Source organism: Excalfactoria chinensis, chromosome 1 (genome assembly GCF_039878825.1).
Source record: "Excalfactoria chinensis isolate bCotChi1 chromosome 1, bCotChi1.hap2, whole genome shotgun sequence".
Classification (NCBI taxonomy): domain Eukaryota; kingdom Metazoa; phylum Chordata; class Aves; order Galliformes; family Phasianidae; genus Excalfactoria; species Excalfactoria chinensis.
This window is the reverse complement of record NC_092825.1, coordinates 126,804,511-126,831,296: the sequence shown is the minus strand read 5'-3', so window position 1 is coordinate 126,831,296 and position 26,786 is coordinate 126,804,511. Positions and strand designations below refer to the sequence as shown.

Here is a 26,786-nt window from a genome sequence, read left to right as displayed (position 1 = left end):
CTCAGAAGGAACTTCTCAGGTCTGCCATTAGGAGAAGTGGCACCCAATTAAAGCAAACGGATAGAGATACAGACTAGTGCCAAAAGTACAAGTCTGAGTGAAGAATTTATGAGCACTTAAGCAATTTCTACTGACGCCAGAAAGGCTCCCTGAAGTTTCTAAGAGAACTGTCAGAAACACCTTGGATGTTCAATGGCCATTACTCCCACAGTCTGACCCAAAGGGCTGCCTCAGAGAGATGGTGTCTTGCCCATAGGAGTGTAGCTAATTTAGCTGACTAATGGAGAGAGCTCTGAAGATGCACATGGGCTGAATTAAGGGCTCCACAGGAGCCTTTGGCTCATTCCTTGCCGAGTTTATTAGTTGCTGCTGCACACATGGTTAAGTTCCTGGAAGAAGTCCAGCTCTGAGGCACCTCTCAATTCCTCCAGCTTCTAAAGCTTTCAAGAAAGTGGCTCAAGCGTTTTGCCTCCTCTAAGTTCTTATGTAGAAGGCTTCTCCCCTGCAGAGAACCAACAGGCTTCTGGAGGGGTGTGCAGACCAATGACTCCTGATTATTGAATTTGCCTTCCCAATTACTGGTGAGCGTCCTAGACTGTAAAGGGGTAAATACCAACAGACTGTATTATTTGAGAAACAGTATGTGATTGTATAATTAAAGGCAGGTGTATAACACCATATGCAGCAGAGGCAGGGTAAATTTCAGCATTTCCTGATTAACCGAGGGCATTACAGTGTAACCCTAATGTTCTCAAGATGGCTATCATTTATGCGGAGTTCATGTATAAGTTTATGAATATTTGGTTAAAACTCACCCATCATACTCTCGGGAACAGTAATTAAAAACAACATGTTAGTAGCCAATAAAAATATTTTTGTGATTTGGTAATTATTCCAAACATCAGAGTTCCTTGCTCCTCTAACCCCTGCCCTTGTTTCTTCCTGTTCTATATTGTATCAAGCTAATCTTGGTGATGGAAAAATAAATAAGTAGCAGGGGAGGCTGGAAACCTTCCAATCACAAAAGCTCCTGAAATTGAAGCAATATCCAATCTAGCTTACCACATCTTCTAGATGGGCGCTGCTTTCCTGCCTTTTAGTGATGCTTTTAGCATTCAGAACAGCTGTGGAATTAAGCATTACGAACGAGAAGAAACCAACATGCAGTCTTTATTTTTCCCCATCAGTCCCATTGAGTTATTGAGTTACAAAGTGAAAATGAACACACTCTCAGATGGATTTAATTTCAGCTTGGGCCCAATGCCAGACAAACCAAGTCTCCTCATAGTTAAAACTCCACCCCGTCTTTTCTATACCATGCATACAGTCCCATCCTCGCTCCATCTTACACACACATGTACCAAGAACAAGCTACTTCTACAATACAGAACCAAATCCTGCTTCCTTGCTGCCTTTGCTTGTCTTGTTGCTTTCCAGGGGATGACCAGCAGCCAGGCCAGATCTGGTTTGTAATGCAGATTTTTAATATTTAAGGAAATGTAGGCTACGTAAAACATACATTTTCATACTCTGGGTGTTACCATCATAATAAATCTTTCACAATACATCACCAGGAAAATGTTTCTGGGAGGAGCCAATTATTCCATTCAAGAATAAAAGAGTTAAAACCTGATTAAAATATTAAAGCTATAATTCAAAGTACAGTTTTTGGCATAACGTTAACTAGTGATTCAGATATGGTATTTTGGCTTACAAAATCATGCAACAAACACGGATTTCAGAATATACAAGTATACAGCTTTCAAATGCATACAGAAAGAAGAAATGTAACAGAAGCAGTTAAGCTTTTACACATACAGACTAGCACCGAATTGCTGTTCACTGCAATTGTCTTCTCTCTTGCCCTCTTCCCATGGACTCTTCATGAACAACTGCACTCTGTTTTTATAGAGTGCAGATGTTTGCTTGTATCAAAGTTAAGGCAAGTAGTGGAAAACAGGAGAGGAGGTAGACTTAATTACTGTGTCTGAACATTTGTTTTCCCTCCATCTTGTACCATTCTCCACAAGTAGAAGCACACAATAAATACTAAAAGACAAGTGTATAAAATGTTGATTTGGCCCATTTCATGTTGGGCTTTTGGCTGCAGAATGTTTTTGCCTTCCTCTGTTTGTAAAACTGCAAAAAATGGTGCAAATAGTACATTACGGAGAATTATGCATGTACTTTCTATAGAACTAAAAGCAACAAGAGGGTAGTAAAGGTGGTTTCTTCCTGTTTTGACTTTTGCATCCTTTATTGTTAAACAAGTAACAGAAGAAATTCCATAAGTGTGCCTGCATACTTAGGATTGTCGTAATGGTAATGATATATAAAATTGTGTCAGGAAGTTTCATTAGGATTCCTATACTCCCTTTAGCAGTGTACAGCTAGTCTGAATTTAAATAAATGGCACGCCCTACCAACAAGAACAGCATTCCTGCTAGTAAAGCAAAAAATACTCCTATTGGAGCCAGCATGAAAGACCAGCCATAGCGTACATAAACTGCAAAGTCTGGGCAATCCATTTTTTTCATGTTTGTGTAGTTTTCAAGATCAGCCATCGCCTGGACCCAGATGACATACATCACGACTACCAGTGAAAACAAGACACCTGGAAAAGAAACATCCAGTTTTAACAACAAAGTGTGAGACAAATGCTGAGTGCATTTACTGGTGACAGCATTATCTAGAAATCAATCCATGCTTGCGGCCCCTCTGCAAGGCACAGTCAGCCACCACTAGGTATTTTTTGCCCTTGGTTTCTTCTAACAAGCTTCTCTATTCCTCTTCCTTGCTTCTGATTTGCACTGAAAGTCACAATCTTGTGGCAAAGGGTACAATTGGTTTTGGTGTGCAGATTGTTGCACAGGTATGTTTGCGTATAAAATTCACTGTTTTGGATTCAGGGGCCAGAGAATGTGGATGGAGAGAAGGCAGGATGGGCTGACCTGGAAAATAAATTCTACATATGATTCCCATACTCTGATATTGTTTCTATCCCAGTCTTTTGGATGACATATGAAAAACAGTAAGGGGTAGGAAACCTTTCTATTCTCATCATCTCTCTACATTTTACCTCTTTTATTTCTTTTTTTTATTGAGAAGCACTTTGTTTGGAATAATTGGAGTATTCTTATCAAGTATGATGCAGACAAATTCAAATATATTCACTCAAAATCTTCCACGTTAGAAAGGAAGTTGCTGGTACAGGAATAAAACCTAATAATAATGAAGTAACCACTATGAGGCAGACTATTAGTGTCAAGTTCAGAGTGGATACAAGAGTTTCCTGGAATTAATCCACTACATAATTCACAGCCTTCTCCCAGCCACTCCTCTGAAAGGCCTTTGGATTGTATACACGTACTAGCAATAGGCGCAGATGTCCTCACAAAATTTGTTAATCTCTTTGTTACCATAAACCAGAAGGAGATATAAGAAGAATGCTTTCCAAAGTATCAGTTACATGCCTGATATTTTATTTTAGTTTAGAGGAATGTGGACACTTAAGAAAGGCAAGCCTGAAGCACAGATGCTCCAGCAGAAGATCCACTGGAAAGCTGAGGGCATGTCCGAATTTTTTGCATGCTTCAGCCTGTACCCACTTGCTCCATGAGCTTCAGCTGTTGTAGCACATGGAATAGCAGCAGGGCCATCTATTCCAACATTAAAATATTAGGGGCACGCCACCTATCTTTTCCTCCTATGACACTTACATACTTCATTACAACCATACAGCAGTGCTGTACCTCTGGGAACACTTACCGACAAACCTAAATCTACAGGATGAAGAGTTGCAGAGTACAAGTCTAAGGTACTTCAGGTCTCTTCCCAGTCTTGCTAAATACTTATTACAGTGCATCCCTGAACAAATGTGACACTTGTGACAAAATCCATAAATGTGCTTTGTAAGTATCCACAAAGAGGCATTTGTCTCCAGATCCACTCATCCAGGTATTCTTTCATGGTTTCCATTCCTTATCCCCACCCTGAGACGCTCCCTCATCACTGCCTTTTCCTACCATTGCTATCCACTTAATGGGGAGCAGTAGGAGTTGTATCAGTCTCCCACTTGCTTCAGGCAAAATCAGACAGGTAGGCTTCCACAACTGATGATGGTGATCTGTTGACATTCTTGTCGTTGCTTTATTGTCAAAATATAATAAGTTTACATTCTGGACATCCTGAACATTTGACAGGTGAAAGCTCACAGCTCAGTGTTTATGATCACTGCCTTTTGAAGCCCATGAAAAAATAAGCTGAAGTAGTTAACCTGAGGCATAATCAAAACATGACTGAAAATCCCAGAGGATTTGCAATTTTTAAGAGACTGAAAGAGAAAACAAAACAAAACAAAACAAAAAACACCTAAAAATAAGGAGACAGGCACATTTCCTGTCCATGAAATACAGTAATATATTTCCAGGATTACATTTTTTTTTGCACAGGCTTGAATTCTTAACAAAGTCTAAAAAATAAACAATGAGGGGAAAAACCCAACCCTCAAAACTCAAAGACATGCATTCAACTTTAGAAGTATTTTACCCAAGAAAAACATAATTTTGATTGGTATTTAGTGCCACGGTTGTATTAAACATACAACTGTTGAAACAATCAGAAGGAAGGATCACCTCAGGGTCAGATGTAGAAAGAAAAAAGTAAATTAAATTGAAGACTCCAAATAAAAGTCAAATTGAGCAGAAGAATCTTGTAACAGAGCATACAACAGATAACATAGGCGACAGAAGGAAAAAAGAACAAAACAGAGCTCATTAATTTTGATTCAAAAAGTGAAAAGATTCCTGGCCAACTTCATAAAAGGAATTATTAAGGCATGGTGTTTGTTTAATGTTTCAAAGTATCAACAACAGAAAAAATGTCCCACAGGTAACTCAATTATTCATAAAGATACATAGATAAGATGGAAAACCCCAATCAAACATTGGAATTTCTCTCTTCAGATGGCCATGGCTGTTTCCTTTCAAATGTCCATAGTCTTCAATTTATCCCCTACAATGGGGCTACCTTAATCCAAATGAACAATAAATACAGAAAGCGGTGATCTATATTGCCTCACTATGGCGTCAGGTAAGTACGAGGCCTTGAACATCTGGAACAATTTTGACATCCAGCACCCTGGGCAGACATATAGATAAGCAGCTAGAAGGATCAAAACAAGAGTCTTTGAGAGGTGCTTTAATCTCAAAAAGGGCACCCCTTATTCTTCGGGCAGTCTGAAGCAACACCTCAATGGCTAAACTAGAGCCGACTTCACATAGGTGCAAAATAGCAAGCCAGTGCTGCCAGTGCTGCCAGTGGTAAAACAACTTCAGCTAAGCTGAAATCCATCAGGTGATTTCACAGCAAGCTGCTAACACCCATCTGTGGCAAATTGCTGGGTATGGAAATTTGCTCAAGAAATGTATGTCAAGCAGAGATAAATGTCCTTTAAAAGAAAAGAAAAAGGAGCAGAGAATGTGTAAACCTTCTTAGTTAATTAGGCACTGAAAGAGTATTTAAGGCTCTCACTATCTGCTAATGGAAGCTAATTAGTAGGTATATTGTTCAGTATTTTCAAGAAATGTCTTAAGCAAAGGAATCAGGCTAAGTAAAAACTGGCCAAGTTGCATTGGCTCCAATAGATTTCATTTGTTACTGCTCATCTTGTCAAATTTTCACAGATTCATGATTTCATGGCAGTTTAGCTCATAGGGGAGCTTGCTGAGGCTCCTCTATGTTACAAATGTTACCCTTACAGAAGGGACACAGAAACATTTTTTCACAAATAGACCCTCCGTTTTGCCAGTTTGGTTTTGTTTCCTGAGATTCTGGAGTACATTAGGAGTGGCAAGAACAGAAAATCAGATCATATACTTCCATTATCACTAATGCATCTGCTGAAAACGTTTGATATTTAGGGCCAAGGGCATTGCTTCCTTCCTATCCATTAAGCACTTCAGGTTGTGCTTAAATGTTCAAGTCTCTGACTTGAAGGGTTTTTCCTCCTGGCATCAACACTGATTGCATCAAAACACCCAATTCAAAGGCAAGTTATGAGCTTAAAGAATAGTTGCTACAGTTTGAATATTCAGCTGGTTGTTAAGATTCTAAAAGAATTATGTTTCTTTTCAGAAGATATATCACTTCATGTCAGTTTGCATTGTCTCATTTTAACAAAACAGATGTTAACTTCAAGAGAAGTTTGAAAGAGAAGCAGTATCAAAAACAGAACATAATTTGTTCAGTGGACTGGGTAGCACATAAGATTCATATGCATATAACATGAGATATTTTTTTAAAGACCACAATACATTAATTGGGACTACACATTTCAGCAGTGGAGACAGGACAAAGGGAAACGGCCAGAAACTGAAGCATAGGAAGTTCAGTACGGATGTGCGCAAGAACTTCTTTACGGTGAGGGTGACGGAGCACTGGAACAGGCTGCCCAGGGGGGTTGTGGAGTCTCCTTCCCTGGAGATATTCAAGACCCGCCTGGACGCCTACCTGTGTGACCTGGTGTAGGGAACCTGCTTTGGCAGGGGGGTTGGACACAATGATCTCTGGAGGTCCCCTCCGAGCACTACAGTTCTGTGATTCTGTGATGAACTGAATGAACTGTAATAGTCATGTCAATTAGCAGTCACTACTTTATGCGCTATTTACAAAAATGCAAAAATGTAGGTCAAAAGTTGGGTTCAGAGGTTTTAAATATTCAGGTATTGTTCTGGCTCTCAAAGGAGATTTGCTTCTCAAAGCCAGTGCAGATTTGCTTAACACATGATGCAGGAGTTAATGATAAACATCCTTCTTCTGCCGTTCCATCCTGCAACCTGGTATATATATTTACACTACCTCTGCAACACTGTGCTTCTGTTATGCATACTAGAATCATAGATTTGTGGAATTGAATTAGTTGGAAGGGGCACTTAAGGGATACCTATAGATAAATCAGGTTGTTCAGATCCCTACCCAGCCTGACCTTGAGAGACCTTGAGGGATGTAGTATCCACCAACTCTCTGGCCAGACTGTTCCAGTGCCTCACTATCCTTATAAAAAACTTCTTCTTTATATCCAGTCTAGTCTCCCCTCTTTTATTTTGAAACTGTTTCCCCTTATCCTATTACAACAGAACCCACTAAAGAGTCTATCCCTCTTCTTTCTTATAGTTCCCATTTAGATAATGAAAGACTGCTATCAGGCATCCCTGGAGCCTTCTCTTCTCCAGGCTGAGCAGCCTCAGCAATCTCATCCATTCCTCACAGAAGAGGTGTTCCATCCCTTGTATCATTTTTGTAGCCCTCCTCTGGACATAATCCAGGTTTGTGTCTCCCCTGTACTAAGGACTCTACATCAGATGCAGTACTTCAGGTGAGGTCTCACCAGCGCAGAGTAGAGGGGCAGGATCACCTCCTTCACCCTGCTGTCTGCACTTCTTTTCATGAAGCCCAAGATAAAGTTGGCTTTCTGGGCTGGTGAAGTACCATTCACTGGAATGTACTTAAATCAAAGGCATTGTACAAATGACAAAATCTTACTGAAAAATCACCTACTGTGGTCTAAGTGTTTCATACTAGCTTACTGAAAGATCACATAGTCATAGAATGGCTGAGGTTGAAGACACCACTGAAGGTCATCTGGCCCAAACCCTGCTCCAGCAGGGCCACATAAAGTAGTGTGCCCTGAGTCCAGGTCATTCCTGGAGATCTCCAAGGAGAGGATCCCACCACCTCTGGACAGCCTGTGCCAGTGTTCCATTACCTGCAGAGCACAGAAGTGCTGCCTGGTGTTCAGAGAGAATTTCTTGTGTTCCAGTTTGTGCCCACAGCCTCTTGCCCTGGCGCTGGGCACCACTGGGAAGAGACTGGCTCAATCATTACTGCATCCTCCTTTCAGGTATTTATAGACAATCATGACATCCCTCTAAGCTTCCTCTTTCTGCCTGCCTTAATATATGTGTAGAGAATACAATATTTTTGAAGAAAAGTCATGTATTGCTAAAAGTTGTAAAATAATAATAATAATTTGGACTGAATTTCACTGAAATGCTGGTAACTCAGAAATATCATCCATGCCCGTGCAAAACTAAGGAGAGATAAGAGTTAGACTCCTTCCTGCTGGAGAGTATTTTCTTGCATAAAATTTATGCTGCTTATGGAGGACAACAGGGAAAAACCTTTTATTTTATATAACTATTGCTATTCCATCCTTCTGTATCTACAAGTTTGCCTTGCCAGCTTGTCTCTTTCCTTCAGAATGTTAGTCATGCCAATAGGAGTCAAGTAAGCATCCATTTCAACTTCAATAAGCGATGCTTCCTCAGTATGAAGGAGAATATGCTCAAATTAGTATATATTTATTCTGGGAAATCTATTCCTACACTTTTTCACTTTCTATCAGGAATGCCATGAACTCCCATAGCCAAAAACTACTGAATTTAATCTCAGGCAAAACTACACATTAAATTAAAGCAAATTAAAACAAAAACAAAAACAAAAAAAAAAAACAAAACCAACAACCTCAATTTCAAAAAGCAGATGTTTTTAGGAACAATGTGTACTATGGTGTATTTCTACACTTTCAGCATTTAGACCTTTTCCATAGCACGCAGGTGTCCATTTGCCCTTGGCTTTTCGTGACTATAAAATAAAACAGCAGTTGCATGACTCAGGAATGATGAGGGAAATTATTCCTAGAACGTGAAGTATGTCTGAGAGAGATTAAGACAAGTAAATACTTCCCTCCTCCTCCCGTTTCTTTTCTTTTTTCTCCATTTTGCTTTTTTGTTTTTTTTTAAGAACACATATGTTTGATACACAGCTCTGTGCAGTGTGATAAGACATGGACTTCTCGGAGGTCACTCATTTCAGTCTTCTGCTTTTATTCTTTTGAATTTGTTTCAAACCAATACTTTTGCATATTGCAGAGGAAAAAGAATACAGAACCTTTAGAAATGTTTATGAATTCAAGAGGCAGTTTGCTGGCCTTTACTACTTATTCTTCCCACGTAGAAATGCCTTTCACTTGTCAGTGGTGAATGGCTGTTTATGGCATGAATCTTTTACTATGCAGACATGAAGACAACAGGTGCTGAAAAGAATGATGTGAGTTTTAACTTCTGCCTAGAAGTTTAGAACTCTCACTTGAGGAAAACTTGCACAACTATGTGTATGTGTACATATTTCAGGTTTGTTTGTTTTTTTTTTTGTCCCTGTCCTTATTATAGATCCATCTACTTTGGCCTCTTGTGACCTTTATTTGAAAAGTACTGTTTACATTCCACTCCAAAGTACATGCCAAGGATCCGACTTTAGAGTTATGGGAGTTGGCAAATATGTCTGAAGACAGATTTTGTCCTCATCTAGGAGCTAATCTTAAAGGTTTTTCCTCTTTTGGCAGGAAGCAGAAATTTCTAATCTTGCATCTTCACAAGGGTGTGATTCTCTAATGTTCTGTGCGCACCCTGAGGTCTTGCTTTCCTGATATCAGTACAACAGGAAAGCTTTAACTGCCATCCAGACGTCTTGCAGGAACAGCCCCAGGATAATCTGAATTTTGCTGAAGACTGCTCTTACTAATTATGTTATGGCAACTTTCTCTTCTTTTCCTGTGACATTTGGAGAAACCATAGGGCTTCTTGCAGTTTGCACTACTGTAGCTGCTTTTGCTCCATCCTTTGATGTTGAAGACATGGAGATGAGGCTGCAAAGAGACTGCTCGAGTCATTGACTGTGGTACTGTTGAACTAATATGTGCTTTTTTTCCCACTGGCATAGCATATCAAGTTCCATGTGCAAACTCAGGTGAAATTTGAAAGCTTAACATGGAAATCTGCTAGTCAGTAAACTGCCACAAATACTAATTGTGTGTGCTTTCTCATTTAGTAGTTCAAAAGCACTGCTCAATAAGAGAACCTTGAAGTCTTTCTTAAATATTGAGATGTTCAAAAGGAGGACCTGTGGCTCTGCCACAGATCAGGCACGAGAATTTCTCTTTGAGTCATTTTTCTCCTTTTCGGAAGCCTAGATCTATGACACTGGAAGAAAAACTGCAGAGGCTGCTTTGTCATTGAAGTATAACCCCTTGCAGCTCATCCACATAGGAACCAGTGACACTGTCAGCAAAACCTGTATCCCTAGTGTATTCCTAGAGAGCACTGAGAGTGAGAGGTAAGGGTATGGGTGTTCAAGTGATGATGGCCTCAAGCCTGCTCCTCAAAGAATTGGGCAAAATGTGTCACACTCTATGCATCGGCTCTTGCTTTCATGGCTAGTGCTGCAGTCAGAGTTTAGGCTTCTGTATCCATGAGATCCACTCTCAGAGACATGAGGACTACTGGGGTGAGAGGAGATCCATCAGACAAGGCAAGAGCAACAGACTCAGTAACCTTGTGAGAAGAGGTAGAAGCAAGGAACACTGGGAGATGGAGCTCAAACCTCACAGATAACTGGTGGGAGGAGAATGGAGAACATGTGCATGGGACAGAATAATGAGGGAGGGTTATTCACTTCCACTGAGAAGGATGCAAAATTCAAACTCCATCTCAAATGCTTGTACACAAATGAACTTAGTGTTAGAAAAAAACAAAATAGGAGGAATTCAAATCCTTGCAAAGTCACTGGATGATGATAACTAGATGGTCAGGCAGGTTGGTCAGGCCTGCCTTGGATGGTCAGGCCTGCCTAGGGAGGTGGTGGAGTTGCCATCCCTGGAAGTGTTCAAGAGGCGTCTGGATAAGAAGCTAGGAGATATGGTTTAGTGGTTTGCTGTAGGTATGGTAAAGGGAGGATGGTTGGACTAGATGATCTTATAGGTCCCTTCCAACCTTGTGATTCTATGATTCTATGATTCTGTGGTTGTATGACTGAAGAGCTGCAATGGCTGGATATGGATGCTTAAAGAACAAAAGGATAGTAAGATGGGGTGGGAACAGGATCTTATGGATTAAGGTCAGACGGGTGGCAAAAACAAGGTAATCATGGTGGGCATCTGCTACAGGGCATGTAGTCAAGAAGAACAAATAGTCTGGAAGAAGAGTTACTAGTTTCCATGAGGCACTTGGCAATCTCAGAATCTGCTTTAAGGGCAACACCACAGAGTGCAAGCAATGCAAGAGGTAGCTGGACTGCATCAACAATGACTTTTTCAGATGTGTTTGGAACAGACAAACTAATGGAAGTAGCATGCTGCATTTGGTACTCAAATAAGAAAAAAATGATCAGAGATACATGATAGATGACACTAGCTATGACTGTAATGGCCATAAAGTAGTTAAGTTTAGTATCCTAGGAGAAATGCAGCAGGTAAGCAGGAGATTTAAGAGCCAGAATTTCAGGGGAACTGACTTCAGCCTGTTCAGGGAATTGGTAGGAGGGATCCAAAGGGAGATTATTTTGAGAGGTAAAAGCTACCTTGAAGGACAGAGGCTCCGAAAGAACTGGCTATTTCCTTAAAGCACAAGAATGATCCCTATCAGTGTGCAAGATTTTAAGCAAGGTCCAGCAAAAATGAAAGTCAAGCTCATTTAGAGCTGCACTTAACAAAAGCACCATCAGCAGCTCAGAAAGTGCTATTATTGCCCTTCACTCAGCATTTCTGACAACATATGTGGAACACTGTGTCCAGTATGAAACTCTGCAGTGAAAGAGTGATACTGTTTAACTGATGACCACCAAAATGGTAGGGGATGAAGGACAAGAAGAGGCTCAGGGAACCGGCAAGTTTAAGTCTAAGGAATAAAAGATTCTTTATCTTTCTAAATGGAGGTATAGAGAAGATAGGGGATAAACACTTCAGAGAAGTGCACAGTGAAAGTATTAGACACAGTGGTCACAAGTTAAGTTGCAGCAAGGAAAATGTCAGATGCACACATGGAAAAAAAAATCACAAACAAACTGGTCAAAGTAGGACAAGTACTCAAAGGTGCTGGGGATTATCAATTATTGGATATTTTCAAAACTTGACTAGATAACGCTCTGTGCTGCCTTATTTTTGAAGCCAGCTCTGCTGAGAATGGGAAATGAAACGTGACTGCAGTAACAGGGTTTTTACAACTTAAATTTATTCTACGTCATTTGGGATCTCTGCTTAGGCTCTCTTCCACAGGCTCTGTCAAGTGCTTGTTAAGGCAAATCATTCTTCTTTAGCAGATATGAGATGAACTGTCCGTACCCATTTTGTCAATTAAGATTGCAAAAGCATACAAATACTTCCGTCCAGTAATAGCTATTAAAATTGCTTCATCTTGCATTCTTCTTTAAAGACATATAAAAGTAGGAAAGTGACCAATCCTCCTATCTTCTGCTTTCAGACTTTCACAGAAAACAAACTGTGGTGACTGACTTCTTTCTCAATAGCCTACTTCCAGTGTAACTGCTAGCTGCACTTTGGCAGTAAGACAGCACGGGCACCTTGGTTATGTGAGTATGCTGACTTGTGAGAAGACCTGAGAGCATCAGACTTTTGGCTTTGGTTTTGTAGATGTTCTGAGATTTTGAATAGGATAATGATATTTACAGTATCTTTCTGTGCAAGCAGCTGTGTCCTACTGGTATGATGGAGCAAATGCAGGGGAGCTCTCAGGATCTTTATCTCCACATCCAAGATAAAATATCTTGTGCCAGCCTCATGGCTTCTGTACTCTGTTGCCACCACTTTCTTTTGGGAAATCATAGCAGCATTTTACTAAATGTCCTTGCTTTTCAGCAAGAAAAACAGTAATATTTTAAATAAAACAGCTCTGCTCATTGAAGCTGGTAAAGGGACTAGAAAACAAGACTTAAGAGGAGCAGCTGTCATCTGATTGCTCTACAGCTGCATGAAAGGAAGTTTCAACAAGGAGGGCGTTGGTTTCTTTTCTTAGGTAAAAAGTGATAGAGTAAGTTGTGCCAGGGAAAGTCTAGATAGAAAGCTAAGCAAAATTTATTCACAGAGAGCTTAGTAAAGCATTGGAACATGCTGCCCAGGAGTGTGGAGTCTGCATCCCCAGAGGTACTGAAGAGATGTGTGGTTGTGGCAGTGACAAGGTTTAGTGATGGGGCTTAGTAGGTCAGGCTGATGATTTCACTTGGTGATCCTGAAGGTCTTTTCCAATCTAGATGATTCTATGATTTGACAGTACGTTCATCTGAGCCACCTTTAGAATAGCTTAGCCCCTCCAGGATGAAATTAATTGCCAGCTAGAGAACTTCCTAGCTAAAGTTTTGACTTTTAAAGACTACTGTTATTGCCTCCAGCGGGCCTCTTAGGGGAAGCCAAGGGTGACTAGCCTAGACTTGTGGAATCTAACTTGCCTAAATAAGGGCAGGCTAACTGACCCAGACTGGAGAAAGGTCTCACCAGACTGGAGTCTTACCATCTCTTCCCACATAGTCTATGCCACTTTCTAGAGACAGCAGAGATTTTCACAAACGTAGCAAATGAGCAGGACTTACAAGAGCTTTTAATTAGCAAATCAGTGACAAAAAGTAATGAAATACCTTAGAATTTCCAACAGATCTTGAATATTTTTACATCTTTTGAAAGTGTGGAGGAGTAATTCCCAAAGGAGCAAGTATTCCAGGGTTTTTATCGGTAGCAATATTATAAAACACTTCACATTTCACTGAAAGTCTTTTAAGAGGAAATTATGATTTTATTAGCATGTGTATGCAGATATGCAAGGTGAAGCAAGTAAGTAGGTCAATAATGGAAGTATAAAAAGAGTCCAAGCCTTTTGATCTTGGCATGAGTGTTCTGCTCCACAACACGAAGTTGCATACCAACCAGGACAGTGATGAGCACATATTGTCATTTATATCTTAAAAAACTGTTGTCTTATACATCTTTCCAGAATCATCAAGGTTAACAGAACAGTGCCCCAGAAAGCTGGCCATATCAGCTCAGTCCTGGGAGGATACATCCTACAAATTATGTAGGTTATGAGGAAAGAGAGAATTCAGTTATTTACTGTGTTTCATTCACAGAGGTTTAGAGCCCCCACTTACTCATATTTGACAACTACTTTGTGTACTCCAATCACATACAAAACATGTTTCCTATACTTGTCATGTAAATATGCTGTATTTCAGCTTCTTTAGAATCTTCCATTACCATCTTCATTGCCTTTGTGTCACTGACTAGAAAAAGCTCCTTAGCAAAAGCCCTCAACAATCTTACAAGGCAGCATCCCTAAATATACATTCCTTTTCCTGCTCAATAAGTAGATTGAAAATGCAGCAATTCCATGAATGATCCTGATAATTTTACTTTTTTATTGTAATCAAAATATGAATATGAATTCTGAATGGCTTCAGATAACTATAAAAAGAATTGTACCCAAGGCAGGTGCTTCACTGGCCAAAGGACAGAGGCGCAAACTTCTTTTTCTTTTAACCATGATCGTATAATTTTTGTTACAGAAAATGGGGAGAGATACCTCATCCTTTCTATTCTAATGCCTTCATTGATCGAGCAAACAATATACTCACCAGCAATGATGTAAAATCCTCCTCCTGCTTTGTATAGAACGTGGCTGGCAAAAGGAGCTGCACAGATGATCAGGAAACTAGCCATCACGATAGTGATCACACCCAGGAGCATAAGAACTGTCCAGAAACCTCGATAAACTGGTAAAAAGGGAAGAAAAAGAAATCATATCACACTTTTTAGAACTTGAACAAGTTACATATTTGGCTAATAAAGATTTTCCTTTTCCACTTTTCCACTTATTGACAAACCAAACATTCATTCCATTGTGCATGTACATTATATGTCATGTGGATAAAAAGAGCTTTGGAACACAGTTCCTATCTGGTGATCATGGAAAACAGGGTTACGATTACCTCAAATGAAGTCTACCTGCTTAACATTTAGACAGTGACTTGAAAAACAGTGACTTGACAAAGTTTATGCTGCTTAGAAAATGGTCTACTGAAGTTGCAGCAATGATTCACTGGGGTAAATGATTGGACAGGCTGAATCCAATTGCTTTACTAAAATTGACTGGGATAAACAGAAAACTGTAACATTTTGCCTTTCTTAGTGCTTTGAACCTATCACCAAGAGCAATCTGTAAGTTCTCTATAATTTTCAAGTACATAATTCTTATCAGTTTATATACAAAAGAAGGAAATCTAAATCAGGAAAGAGAAACTTAAAAGAAAAAAAAAAAAAAAGGTAACTTGAAAAACAATTTTTAAACCAGTCTGTTTCTGCTCGAAAGTTCTTTTTATTTTATTAGAATTGGATGTTTCAGAAGTCCCTGCTAGACAGTGCCAAGCAGTGCTTAATTAATGGATGCAGCTGGCGATAAATGAGCCGAGAGTTTTGTGACATACTCTGGCCAAAAGAGTCTTTCTAACAACTATTTTTTAGCTGCTTAATTGCACATCCATTTAACAAAGTCATCATTTTACAAATGCTACAAGAGTGACATAAATTTCTCCCATGAATTTAAAAATTGGTACATTTAACAGAACCCATTAGTAAAATTATGAGTTGCAAAGATCTCCATCGTCAGTTCTGAAAATCTTGAAGCACTGACAATTCAGTCAGTGAAAAACATTTCCACCCAACTGAGGGAAAGCACATAAGCCAGCTGGCACGTCAGAAAAAGTGAGTCACAAAAGAAACTGCCACTTATCGTTTGACAGCACCTACTTACTGTTATAGCAAAACACAACTAAGTAACTATTATACTGGTTCATATCCTGAAAGTTTCAAATCCCTCCTGCCTGCTAAAGGCAGCTATTCTGGAATAATTCAGGTTTGCTCTCATCTGAAAGCTGAAGGTGAACTACACGTTATCAGCTTGTGCTTCCCATCAGAATAGTTAAAAAAAATCTACAGTTTTCAACTTGACCAGCTTAACTCATGTTAAAGTATACATCATCTTGCTTATCTCAGCCATGTATATGTAAGTGTCAACTAGATCACATTCACCACATCACATTAGCCTCACTTTTAAAACAACATCCTTTTTAATCCAGGCAAAGACTCAAAGACATAATTTTCTGCCACACTGATCTGCAGACTTGGGCACAGGGAAGATGAATGTGTCTGAAATTAGCTGGCAGAAGGGATAAAACTGTGTTTTGGTTCATATCCAATACAAAGCTTCCTTCTATGTAAACAAATAAATAAAGAAATAGTAGGTGAGAAATAAGGCTCTGGTTCAGCAAAGCAGTTAAGTGTGCGTTCTGCTTTAAGTACTCAGATTCTTAGGGGATTTAGGAACCTGTTTAAAGTTAAACACATAGTTTAATGATTCGCTTGATGCAAATGGACAGTGAATGGAGGCTAGAGAAAGTAAATCTCTGAAGTCCTTCAGTCTTGGGTCTTTGAAGCAATTCCATATAATTTTGCTCATGGGGCTACTTTGTTAAGCTTCATTGCTGTCCCCAAGTCCATGGGACATTACTTCCTCATTTAAAACCTAATACTGCTAAATCAGCCTATAACCACCCAACTCTTTCACATGGATGGCCCAAGGTACTTCAAAGTCATGCTACATAACAGGGCACATTGGCCAAAATGAACCTTGAAAAGGCTTACTTCAATATCATTATGGTCACTCACTGAAGCTATACAGCACTGTTTCTATTTTCTGAGATGAAAGAGAACATAAGATCATACAGCGCTATGAAATTAGTGTTCAGTTTTGTTATCTATTCTTTAAACAGGAATCTTTTGACATTTACTTTTAGTGAAATTTTACCAGAAAAACTTGATTTGCTCAAATATTCCTGAAAAATAAACACAAAAGGAGTACAAACATAAGTGATGAAAAATTGTTTAAACCTCTGTGTGACTGTACAAGAGATAAGCAGTTTCTCTGCTCTGACAGAATAACTATTTTATGCATTATAACTGAAATACTGATTTGACCTAGCTATCATCTGGCATAACCAGCCATTGTATTCCTCTATAAATACTTATTTTCTCTAGAGAATTGTGAGGATATTCTGACAGTCCTAACAGTTGTTTATCCAGCAACTCCATCATTAAACATCAATTAAAAAATAAAGAAGGTAGGTAAAAAATGTCTGCAGAGTTCCCTAATCTATCTTTTTATGCAAAATCCTACCCTCACAGTCTACAAGACATTAAGGCCCTTTGTGGCACAAGTCCAAGGAAACACCTTAAGAGGCCTTGGAGTGTGTCCAGAGAAGGGCAACGAAGCTCTGACAGGTCTGGAGCACAAATCTTACAGGGAGCAACTGAGGGAACTGGGATTGTTCAGTCAGGAGAAGAGGAGGCTCAGGAGAGACTTGTCTCTCTCTACAACTGCCTGAAAGGAGGCTGGGGCGAGGTGGGGGTTGGCCTTTTCTCCCAGGTAACAGAGATAGGACAAGAGATAATGGCCTGTTGAGTTGGACTAGGTGATCTGAGTGGTCTTTTCCAAACTTAATGATTCTATGATTTACCAAAGTAGTTAAAAGGCAACAATTTTTTTTGCAAAGATGACTTCACTTTCTTCATATTGAGATAATTTTTGCTTAGACCAGTTTCCTACTTTCTCTAATAATTCAAAATTGCAGTGTAGCCCTATTGTTGTTATTAGCTTACCTGGCATAAACAGATGAATAAAAAAGAGCCAGTTGAAATAAGCCTACCTAATATTGAACTTTCTAAGTTAAAGGCTTCATTGCTCTGAGACTGAGGTGAACCATGACAGCTAAAAAGAAACAGAAAGTACTGCTTTGAATTAGGTTCTTTATAGCCCCTGGAAAGGAATTACACTGTGATCCAAGCAGTCTGCTTCAATAAATAGCTGTTCAGTGCACCTATACAAGATGTTAAGAGAAGTTTGCACTATTTCAAGTATCACCAAGGTAGTGCATAAGACTGCCCATTTTCTGGCCAGACAAGAAGGAATTTGCCTCTGCAAAAGATAGTAGGAACTAAGTAAATTTACTTCACAGGTATGTCAGAATTATCTACCTCAAGTAGGTATATTATTCCAAGTATTTCCTGAAATGGAAGAAATTAAGTATAAGCATTACCACACAGTCTGAAATAAACACATTTGCAGTGTTAACCTTAGGTATCATTGCTCTATGTTGCAAGAGTGCTAAACAGAGAGATGTGTAACTTGTCTTGGTAAGCTGTCCCTTCATCAGGGTACAACATTTGTCTTGGTAGTGACAGGCATGCCTAAAAATAAGACAGTACTTAGAGGACAACAGGAGTACAGCTGGTATACTTGTCTTTGAGCTCCGCACCTTCAACCTATACACTGTGCAAATAGTACGGCTGCAGTATATTTCTTCAAAATTGCATGACCTGTAATTTTGCCTTGCTATTGCTCTTCTCCAAAAACATCCTAAGTCAGATTCTTCTGGAGACTTCTGCATCATGTGAAAAGTAGCCATAGTATTGGGTTTTGAGTAAGGGAGCGGGTTATGGAGAAATAGTTGAGTTATGAAAAGGCTCCTTTTCTTGTACAGTGGATGCCAGATTTGATTATAAACTCAAGCCACAGTTTCAAATTTTAAGATATTACTGGTTCATGATGTGAAAAAGAAGCAATAATGCATACGAAAAATTACAGTCACACCACCTAAAAGGCACAGCTTTTATGTGGTTGCCATGCACATGTCAGAAGTTACATAGTCAGCTATTCAGGAACAAGCTTAGCTCATGACACCATGTGGCACCCATCTACTACTAGAGAGACTGACACCAACAGAAACATATCACATATTTTATTACCCCTGCTAGCTTCAGGTGTTTCAGAATCTCAACAATGGAGAAGACTTGGCCAATAAATTTTCTATGGCCAAGAACTAAATCAAAAAGAACAAAACAATCTGCTTAATACTGAACACATATTATTAAGCCATACAAAGCTGAAACCCTTTTGAAGCATGTTTGTGTGTGAGTACAGTGTTTCATTGCTAATAATAGTTAAAATGACTTGGAGAACTTGCCATAAATTTTCACCTATAAATTTAAGTCCTAAAGTGAACCTTTCCTCTGATTTGACTATGCAGGGTATTTTAGAATATGTTTACTATTTAATGTAAGAGATGTCTACTATTTAATGTTAGAGATATCAAAATACTTTTGACTAAAGGCATCAAAATGCCACCCACAATATAAAGGACAAAGAAAGGTAAAGTGCCCGAGCTGCTCTAAATCTCAAGTATCTTCTCTGCAGATAAACCACTGTAAACAAGATTACAGCTCTCACCAGAAGTGTGAGATGCAACACAGCAAACCTTGCAAACAGTTCCATTTTCACTAAGTACCCTTTACTATCCCCTAGTAGTAATAATAATTTTATTATTTTTTTTCAAATAACCCTAACAGCAAAATAAATATAATATTTGCAGTATGAATATATTGCTTTTTTAAACACTTCCTGCTTTATTATAGCTTGGTGGCAGGGGAATTCTCCCTTAGTAAATGTACTGTGTTACAATTCCTCATGGACAATTATATGACCATCTTGTATAATAGCATTTTTCCCCTAAAAACAGTTTACTTATAACATTGCACTAGACAATTATTATTTTCAGATTTAATTGCTGATACATCCTAGATTAATTTAGGTTAGTTTTAGCCCAGTGACAATAAATTTGATAACACTTTTATAGATACAATAGTTACTGTATCAGAATTTCTCTTCAGTTCTATATGCTTTCTGTATTGCTCATCATATTAGGTGCTACTTCAAACACTGGCAGTGTGCCCAAAACTGGACAAAATAAGACATAAAGGTAAGGAAAAATGTACTATGCAGCTACAGATCAGAGTACTAAACTAAAGTGCCAGAGCACTCCATTAAATGGCTCCAAATGTAGCTTCAGAAGGCACTGAGGCAATTCACAAAGTTAAGAAAACAACGTTTATTTCCAAATAAACTTTGGGAAAAAAAACAACCCCTTGAAAATAAAATTAATGACCTCAAGAAGTGCTAGATCTTGCACCTCTTTTTCTTAGAAACTATCACACTGTAGACAAACAGGACTGTTTGTATGAATAAGGACTTCAAACATTTTTCAAAACAGTTCTAGTATTGACTGGTAGTAGAAGATATTTTTTTATAAAAGTGTGAGAGCCTTGAATGTCACTGTTAAGTAAACCAGTGATGTGATACCTTTAATTAACTTAGCTTGCAATTAATTTTTGTTTAAGTACTATACTACTTTGTTTTCAAAATAGCGTGGTGGGATAACTGAGCTCATTATGATTATACATATGTGGACGTATGTATATTTTAGAATAATATATTTCAAATAAAATAAATAAAAGGTCACTATTCTGGTACTTCCACTGTATGGTCTAACTTTTTTATTTCTGGCTTTCAGTCTGTTTCGCTTATGTTTGTGAATCATCACAGAAATGAATCTGCTGGTGACACAATGGAGCGCTGTCTGTGTGCTTAATAGCTGCACATTGGCATGGTTGTCACCATAAACCATTGTAACATCACAGAAAGCCACTAAAGACAGGATTCCCCTGACTTCACTTAGATTCCTATTTCAGGTTCAGACAAATGACATTGCCTGCAAATTACTTTAAGTCCATTAACTGTAAATGATGGCTAGCACAGCTATATATTGAAGCGTACACTGCAGGTAGGTAAACTCCTCTCTCCACCATGGTACTTAACAAAACTAGAGCATGAATAAAGCCATAATAATTGAGATTAAGATACAGTAAACTGCAATTTCAAAGCAGTACTATCTAACCCTCCCAAGCGGATCATGCATCTGACAGTAACGATGAAAGGAAACCTGAGACATTAAAATGTGCATTTGAATAAGACCATAACTCTTGACACCAAGAGCTCATAGTCTAGCTCTCCTCATCAGGTTGAACAGAGTCTTTTGGGTAAAGCATACTAACAGTTTAGAATTTGAGGTCTTCAGTGTTTGAGAATTTTGGGAACCATCACACACCTTAAAACCAACGTATGAAAGGATGTAAATAAATTAAGAGAGGATAGATTGAGCTTCTTTTTAATTCTTAGAAAAAAATAAAAATAAAAATCTGAGCTAAGTCTTAGAAAAGTCTTAGAAAAAAAAATATGAGCCAAACTGTTACTGATACTAAAGCCAAAGGAGTTGTTGCAATAGAGAACTTGGTCCAGTCACTCCACTCAAAATTCATCCAAGATTTCATAGCTCCTCAGGAAACTCATATTTGCCTGAACTGTTCTAACTGGAAGATAACATAGCATTCTGGTTACAAATCACAGTTGTGTTTGCACTAGGGGCTTCAATTTAAGCCAATTTGCTCTAAGGCCCCACTGCCATCTTAAGCTAAACCGTCTATAAAAGAATTTGCTTGCTGAGAAAGTTCTCTTAACAGAAGGCCTGAGTTTTTAAGAAAAATGTTTTGTACATAAACATTTGATTTCTCTAGTGAAGTTTAAAGCTTTTTCTTCAGCTGTTTATTTTTCAGCAAATCAAATATTTTTCAGATGACAGCATATTTCTTCTTATACACTCCGAATTAAAATAAGACTTGAGGGTCTCTCTAAAAGCAAAGTGAAAAATCATTCTGAGGAACTAAGTGTGGTAGACTACTTTTATTTTATCCCCAAAAGTGAATGTGTTGAGAAAACTATGATCCACAAAAATGGAAATATTCTATCAAGATACATTAGGAGAACCAAAAAAAAAAAAAAGAAAGAATAACCCCAATTTCTCAGTAGTGCCATTTCATTCTGTGCTTTTTTTGTCTGTTTGTTTGATTGAGAATATTAGATGTAGCCTTGCGGATGTACAAGTAGTTGACAAACTATTTTTCTGCATGAAATCAAATGGAGGGTTTTCACCGCTACCTTTTACAGAAAAGCATTTCCTCCACTGCGAATCGAGAAGGCAATAACTCTCAATATTTCTTAATTTAGTAACTGGAGATTCTGTGAGGTTTTAAAAAGCCAAATATCATGGGCAGGACTGACAAAGTATACTAAAAGAAAACTGAGTGTTTGAACTAACAGAAAAGATGATGATATAACTTTCTTAATAAAAAGTTCTGAAACATTCTTAAACAAGTATACCTGCTCTAGTAAATAACTCCGTTTGGATGCTGAAAATGAACTGGAGGCACAAAAAAAAACCTCTCCAGTTTTAATGAGATCCAAAGCAATCCAACTGTATCTATTTATACAGCAGGAATGGCTCTGAATATTCTCTACCTGTGCCAGCATCTATAGTACAGTTCTGTCTATTTTTAATCTTCTAATATGAAATATAGATAGGAAAATTATATTTGAGCAGTGGTTCTTTTGGCAAATATTAACTAAAATTAATTAAACTTTTGATGATATTCCTTCTCCTTTCTTCTTCTTTGTTTGTCCACTTCTATGTAATCACGCAATATGATTTGAAGATCCTTTGTGAATGTATGAGTGCATGGTTGAATACCAACTCCATCTAGATTATTAGGAGCAGATGGCTCTGTCATTGTCAAATGAAAAGATAAACTGTTCTAGATGTGCTTCAACATTACAGATTAGATCTCTGACTCTGAATGGTAAGGTATGAATTCTTCTTGGACAAACAGTCCATAATTTCTAAAGATTAACAGAACTGTTACCAATACAAATTCTTTTCCTTCTCATTTTTGCAGCATTAAAAATGGATTAGGAAGACACTTCAAAGTTAGCAAAGGTATAATTACAGCTTCAGGGATCACTTAAGTCATTGAGTCAGTAGGCTCAGATACAAGCAGCATTCATACATCACAGGTTATTTTAAAAATTATGTGAAATGAGCATCAGAAGAGATAGTCTTAAAAATACATTTGCATTAAGCCCTTGATCTGATGAAATGTGACCAATTTTTTGAGTTTAGAAAAAAATGGAGCTTTCCAGAGCTTTCCTTATGTATTCAAACACAAGGTTTCCAGTGCTCTATATCTCATATATATATATATATATATATATATATATATATATATATATATATATATCTGTACACATGTATGTATCTCTGTTACTGCATCAGAGTTTCTTGGTGTTAATATCTCAGCTTAACATAGTAAATATTTTCAAATATTAGAATTTAATTCACAGAACAATACTTCGCACTACTGTAGTGTTAATTTATATTATTCATGTATGGTTTATGATATTCAGTGTCAGTGTCAGTGGAGAGAAGCTGACACCTCCAGCATTTAGTGCAGTATATCTGAGTTAGCTGAATAAAATTAGACTGTAACAAAGCCCCTCTCTTCATTTCTCGTGAGGTAAAAATGCAATACACTTCCACATGTGGTTATTTATTTAACGAGAAACAGTTTAATTGGAATACATGAGAAGAAGTAATTGTTTAAAGTATTCATCCTAAGGAAGATACTTTTGATTTTGAAGAAAAAAGCATGAAATGTTTCTGCTTATATAAATGATTTCCATTCTGCCATCATACTTAAAGCTACTCATTCATTTAAGTGCCTTGCTAAATAGTGTCTTAAATATGCATGTTGTAAAAGCCTGAGAAGTACGAAACACCAAACTATATTAATTAAACTGTGTGGAGAGATAATGCACTGAAGCATCTGAATTATTTTCTTGAAATTGTGGGCACTGTATCCATTTGCAACCAAAACCAAATACTTACTGACTGCAGAGTCATAAGAGGTTGAGTTGTGTTCATCTCGGATGTGAGGAAACGGTGAGAGGTAAGCATGTGTACAATTCTTAGAAGGTGACTGATTGGCTAAAAGAAAAAGAGTGATAATTATTAATATTTCACTGCCTTGAGAATTTAATATCCTAAGACTGTTCTTCAAATAGATAAACAGAGTTTCATAGGTCAAGATTCAGCATTCCCTCCTAGTAGCTTTACAGTGGATTTTGCTTTCATAAGAGACACCAGCCTTGATATCCAGCCAGGGATATTCCTTAAAGGGCAGCTCAGATTTGTACTACGGGAACAGTAAAGAAGCCTGTTTGAAGGGGAGGATCTAATACACTGCAGCACATACATATGCTTTTACATGCATATGCATTTTGCAATTGTGAGGGTTTATTATTTCTTGTTCATTACGGCATATCCCACAAAAACAAACAAACAAATAAACAGACAAAAACCATTTATTTTTATCTTGCAAAAACAATAATGAAAAAATATCTTCTGAAAGTTTACAGTCTCAACAAATATGAGTTCAATCTATGGAATCAGCATGTTTATAAAAATATTTTCTTCCTCACAATGAACGAAGTCTGACAACAGTTTAAATCACATTCAAATTTCAGATTCCTGACTTCAGAGCTCTCCAGATAAAAAAGAAGGGGAAATTAACTACAGTGAACATTACTTTTGCTGCCTAAGTCCAAGCAATGTATTTAGCAAAATATGGGTTACTGAAGTTAAAACTGAATGAAAGCACCTGTTTTTCACTAGGTTTGTGGAAACTTAGCAAGAAGGTGAAGGATAACTATATCTCACAGGTTGGGTCAAACACTACAAGGTAAGTTTTGCAACCTTCTCTTCATTTGAAATTTTGGTGGCAAAATTCTGTCAAATACCAGAATCCTGGCACGTATTGAAAGAAAAAAGGTCATCCACACTTTTAGTAGAGGGTTTTTTCTGAAGGTGATGTGTCCTACACCATTCTCATCTACTCATAGAACTAGCTAGGAAGACTGCAAGCAAAAACTCATGGACCATCCTAACCATGAGGCTCTTTTTTCCCTGCTTTATGGAAATAACAGTCTATTAACAACATAACAAGAGACTGTCCTAATAAAAAAAATGGACTCTCAGTTAAGATGACAAGCTACTGCTGAAAGAGTAACCTGACAATTGAATGTGGATGATTTTGTCCTGGGATATCCTTTAGTACAGATTTTAAAGGTGTTTGGCACTTGAAGATAGGTTAAGAACCTGATCACTAAAGAGACCAAATGAAACTTAATGATTCATAAGCACTAAAAAAAGCTCCACAGCTTTGAGATCTAACTATCATAGATAACATAAAATGAAAGGTATTACTTACTATACCAGAACTTCCACATGCTGGTGTTATGCTCTCTTACATTTCCAGTAAACCAGCACCTCCAGAAGAAACCTTCATGATGAAAAGTGGCCTTCTCCGTCTATGAAAAGTAAAAATAAAAATAAAAGCCTTTATCATATTATTTTTCAAGCAGCTGCAAAAATGAAGTTCAAGTGAAATTAAGATATTTAGGTAAAAAATAACATCATCACAGTGACACACAGCTTGTCTGAACATAGGTTAGCTATAGCCTGTCTATACAGTTATAGTTCCTTTGAAAGAATGTCATATTGCAAAAGTAGTATTGTAAAAGAATTTTAGACTAGATTACAGCTGTTTACAGGAGGTTTTGAAATAGGTTTGTAGGCCTCCAGAAGGTCAAAATGAGTATGTTCAAAAATTCATACAAAATAGAATTCCTAAGAAATAAATACATCCAAGGAATTATAAATCAAAAACCATACTAACCCCAACATCCTCAGGTACTTTCGAACACCTTTCTATTTCTGTAGCAAGAAGCCAATAATCGGTTCCAAACGCCACCAAAAAGAGCAAAACTCCTAGAGCTGCGAATAAACCTCCAAAAAATATCCCCACACTCAGTTTCATTATTGAAGTTATATTAAAAAAAAAAAAATAATAATAATAAAAAAAAATAATTCCTAGTTACTTAAGAAGAAAAGAATATTATTAGGCAAGAGGTTAGAAAGTAGTTTGGAGAGTACAGCTCATATCTGAAGAAGTTTCTCTTTGCTTGACTTTCTGCTGTGTTTCCCAGTGCCCTGTGAATTGATTTGTGTCTCCTAATTTGTGTTTCATGTGGCTTGCTCAAGCCTGACAGATGAAAAGGGCCATCTATTTTAGGACACTGATGGCAGAGCTTCATTCTGTTTCTCTGTCTGGGCGAGGCCAGTCAGAAATAGCTGACCTTCCCCTAACTAATCAGGGATTGACTTGAAATATTATTGCAGCTGGTACATCAACTGCAGTGGAGTTGGAGCTGCAATACCCTTGTCAGTCCATGTAAAACACGATACAGAGTGCAGAGAAGCAATAAGGGCTTCTAAGATCCAGTTCTGATAGTGAAAGTTTCCCTGGCTACTAGCAGGGAACGAAACACATCACTTTGGAAGTAACTAGCAGCCACTTTACTAAAGGCTGAGATTTGTTAATGGAACTTCAAAAACATGGTAGCCAAATCACAGAGATTCCTTTGTGAAGTCCTATCAGAAGAGACTGATTCTACCCACTCTAATATCTTGACAAATGAACCAGAGAGTTTTCTTCAGTGTTTTCATAACACTACGTTATCTGTCTAATGACATGTTTGCAAGTCACAGTTCATATTCTATTCAAATTCGATACTACAGTAATTTAACACAAGCATTTCTGGATATTTCTTTTTACACTTCTGCGCTGCATAGTTTTAGTGTACACAAAACAGTACATGAATCTCCAGTCAAACAAACTTTTGTTCTCATATTTACTTTCCCTGACAGACACTGATAAAGTACACTTTCTATACCTGAAGGTGGTGATCTTTGGAGAGTATGCTATTAAAGAACAATAAACAAAAATTTATCCAGGAAAAGAAGAAAAGTATGTAGAATGCCCAGGGAGGTGGTGGAGTCACTGTCCCTGGAGGTGTTCAAGAAATGTGCAGATGTGGTAGTGAGAGCTATGGATGGTGAAAATAGTGTGGATGGGTTGATGGTTAGATTAGATGACTTTAGTGATCTTTTCCAACCTTACTGATCCCAGGATACTAAGAAGGTGTGGGAAAATAATGTATATTTTTGAGCATGTTTTTAGAAAACAACTACTTGCCACTTAGAAAAAAAAA

At 37.9% G+C, this 26,786-nt stretch overlaps 1 protein-coding gene across 2 annotated transcripts; it reads right to left on the bottom strand.

Moving 5' to 3' along the window:
• Positions 1-2,304: 2,304 nt before the first annotated feature.
• On the bottom strand, positions 2,305-25,552 carry TMEM182 (transmembrane protein 182). Of its 2 annotated transcripts, none has more exons than XM_072360908.1 (5): positions 25,403-25,552; positions 24,944-25,043; positions 23,563-23,661; positions 14,473-14,610; positions 2,305-2,614 (listed from the first exon to the last, which is right to left on the bottom strand). In XM_072360908.1, the coding sequence occupies exons 1-5, from the start codon at positions 25,550-25,552 to the stop codon at positions 2,391-2,393; spliced, it is 711 nt and encodes a 236-aa protein (XP_072217009.1). In that variant the 3' UTR covers positions 2,305-2,390. The 2 variants fall into 2 exon arrangements, with proteins under 2 accessions (XP_072217009.1, XP_072217007.1); XM_072360906.1 differs by having other exon boundaries at positions 25,412-25,552.
• Between the last annotated feature and the right edge of the window lie 1,234 nt (positions 25,553-26,786).

Coding starts and splice junctions, on each gene's coding strand:
- TMEM182 (XM_072360908.1), bottom strand. CDS start 25,552: ATGAAACTGAGTGTGGGGATATTTTTTGGAGGTTTATTCGCAGCTCTA. Junction 23,662..24,943: donor CATGTGGAAGTTCTGGTATA/GTAAGTAATACC, acceptor TTTTTCTTTTAG/CCAATCAGTCACCTTCTAAG. Junction 14,611..23,562: donor CTCTTATGACTCTGCAGTCA/GTAAGTATTTGG, acceptor CCTTTTTACCAG/TTTATCGAGGTTTCTGGACA.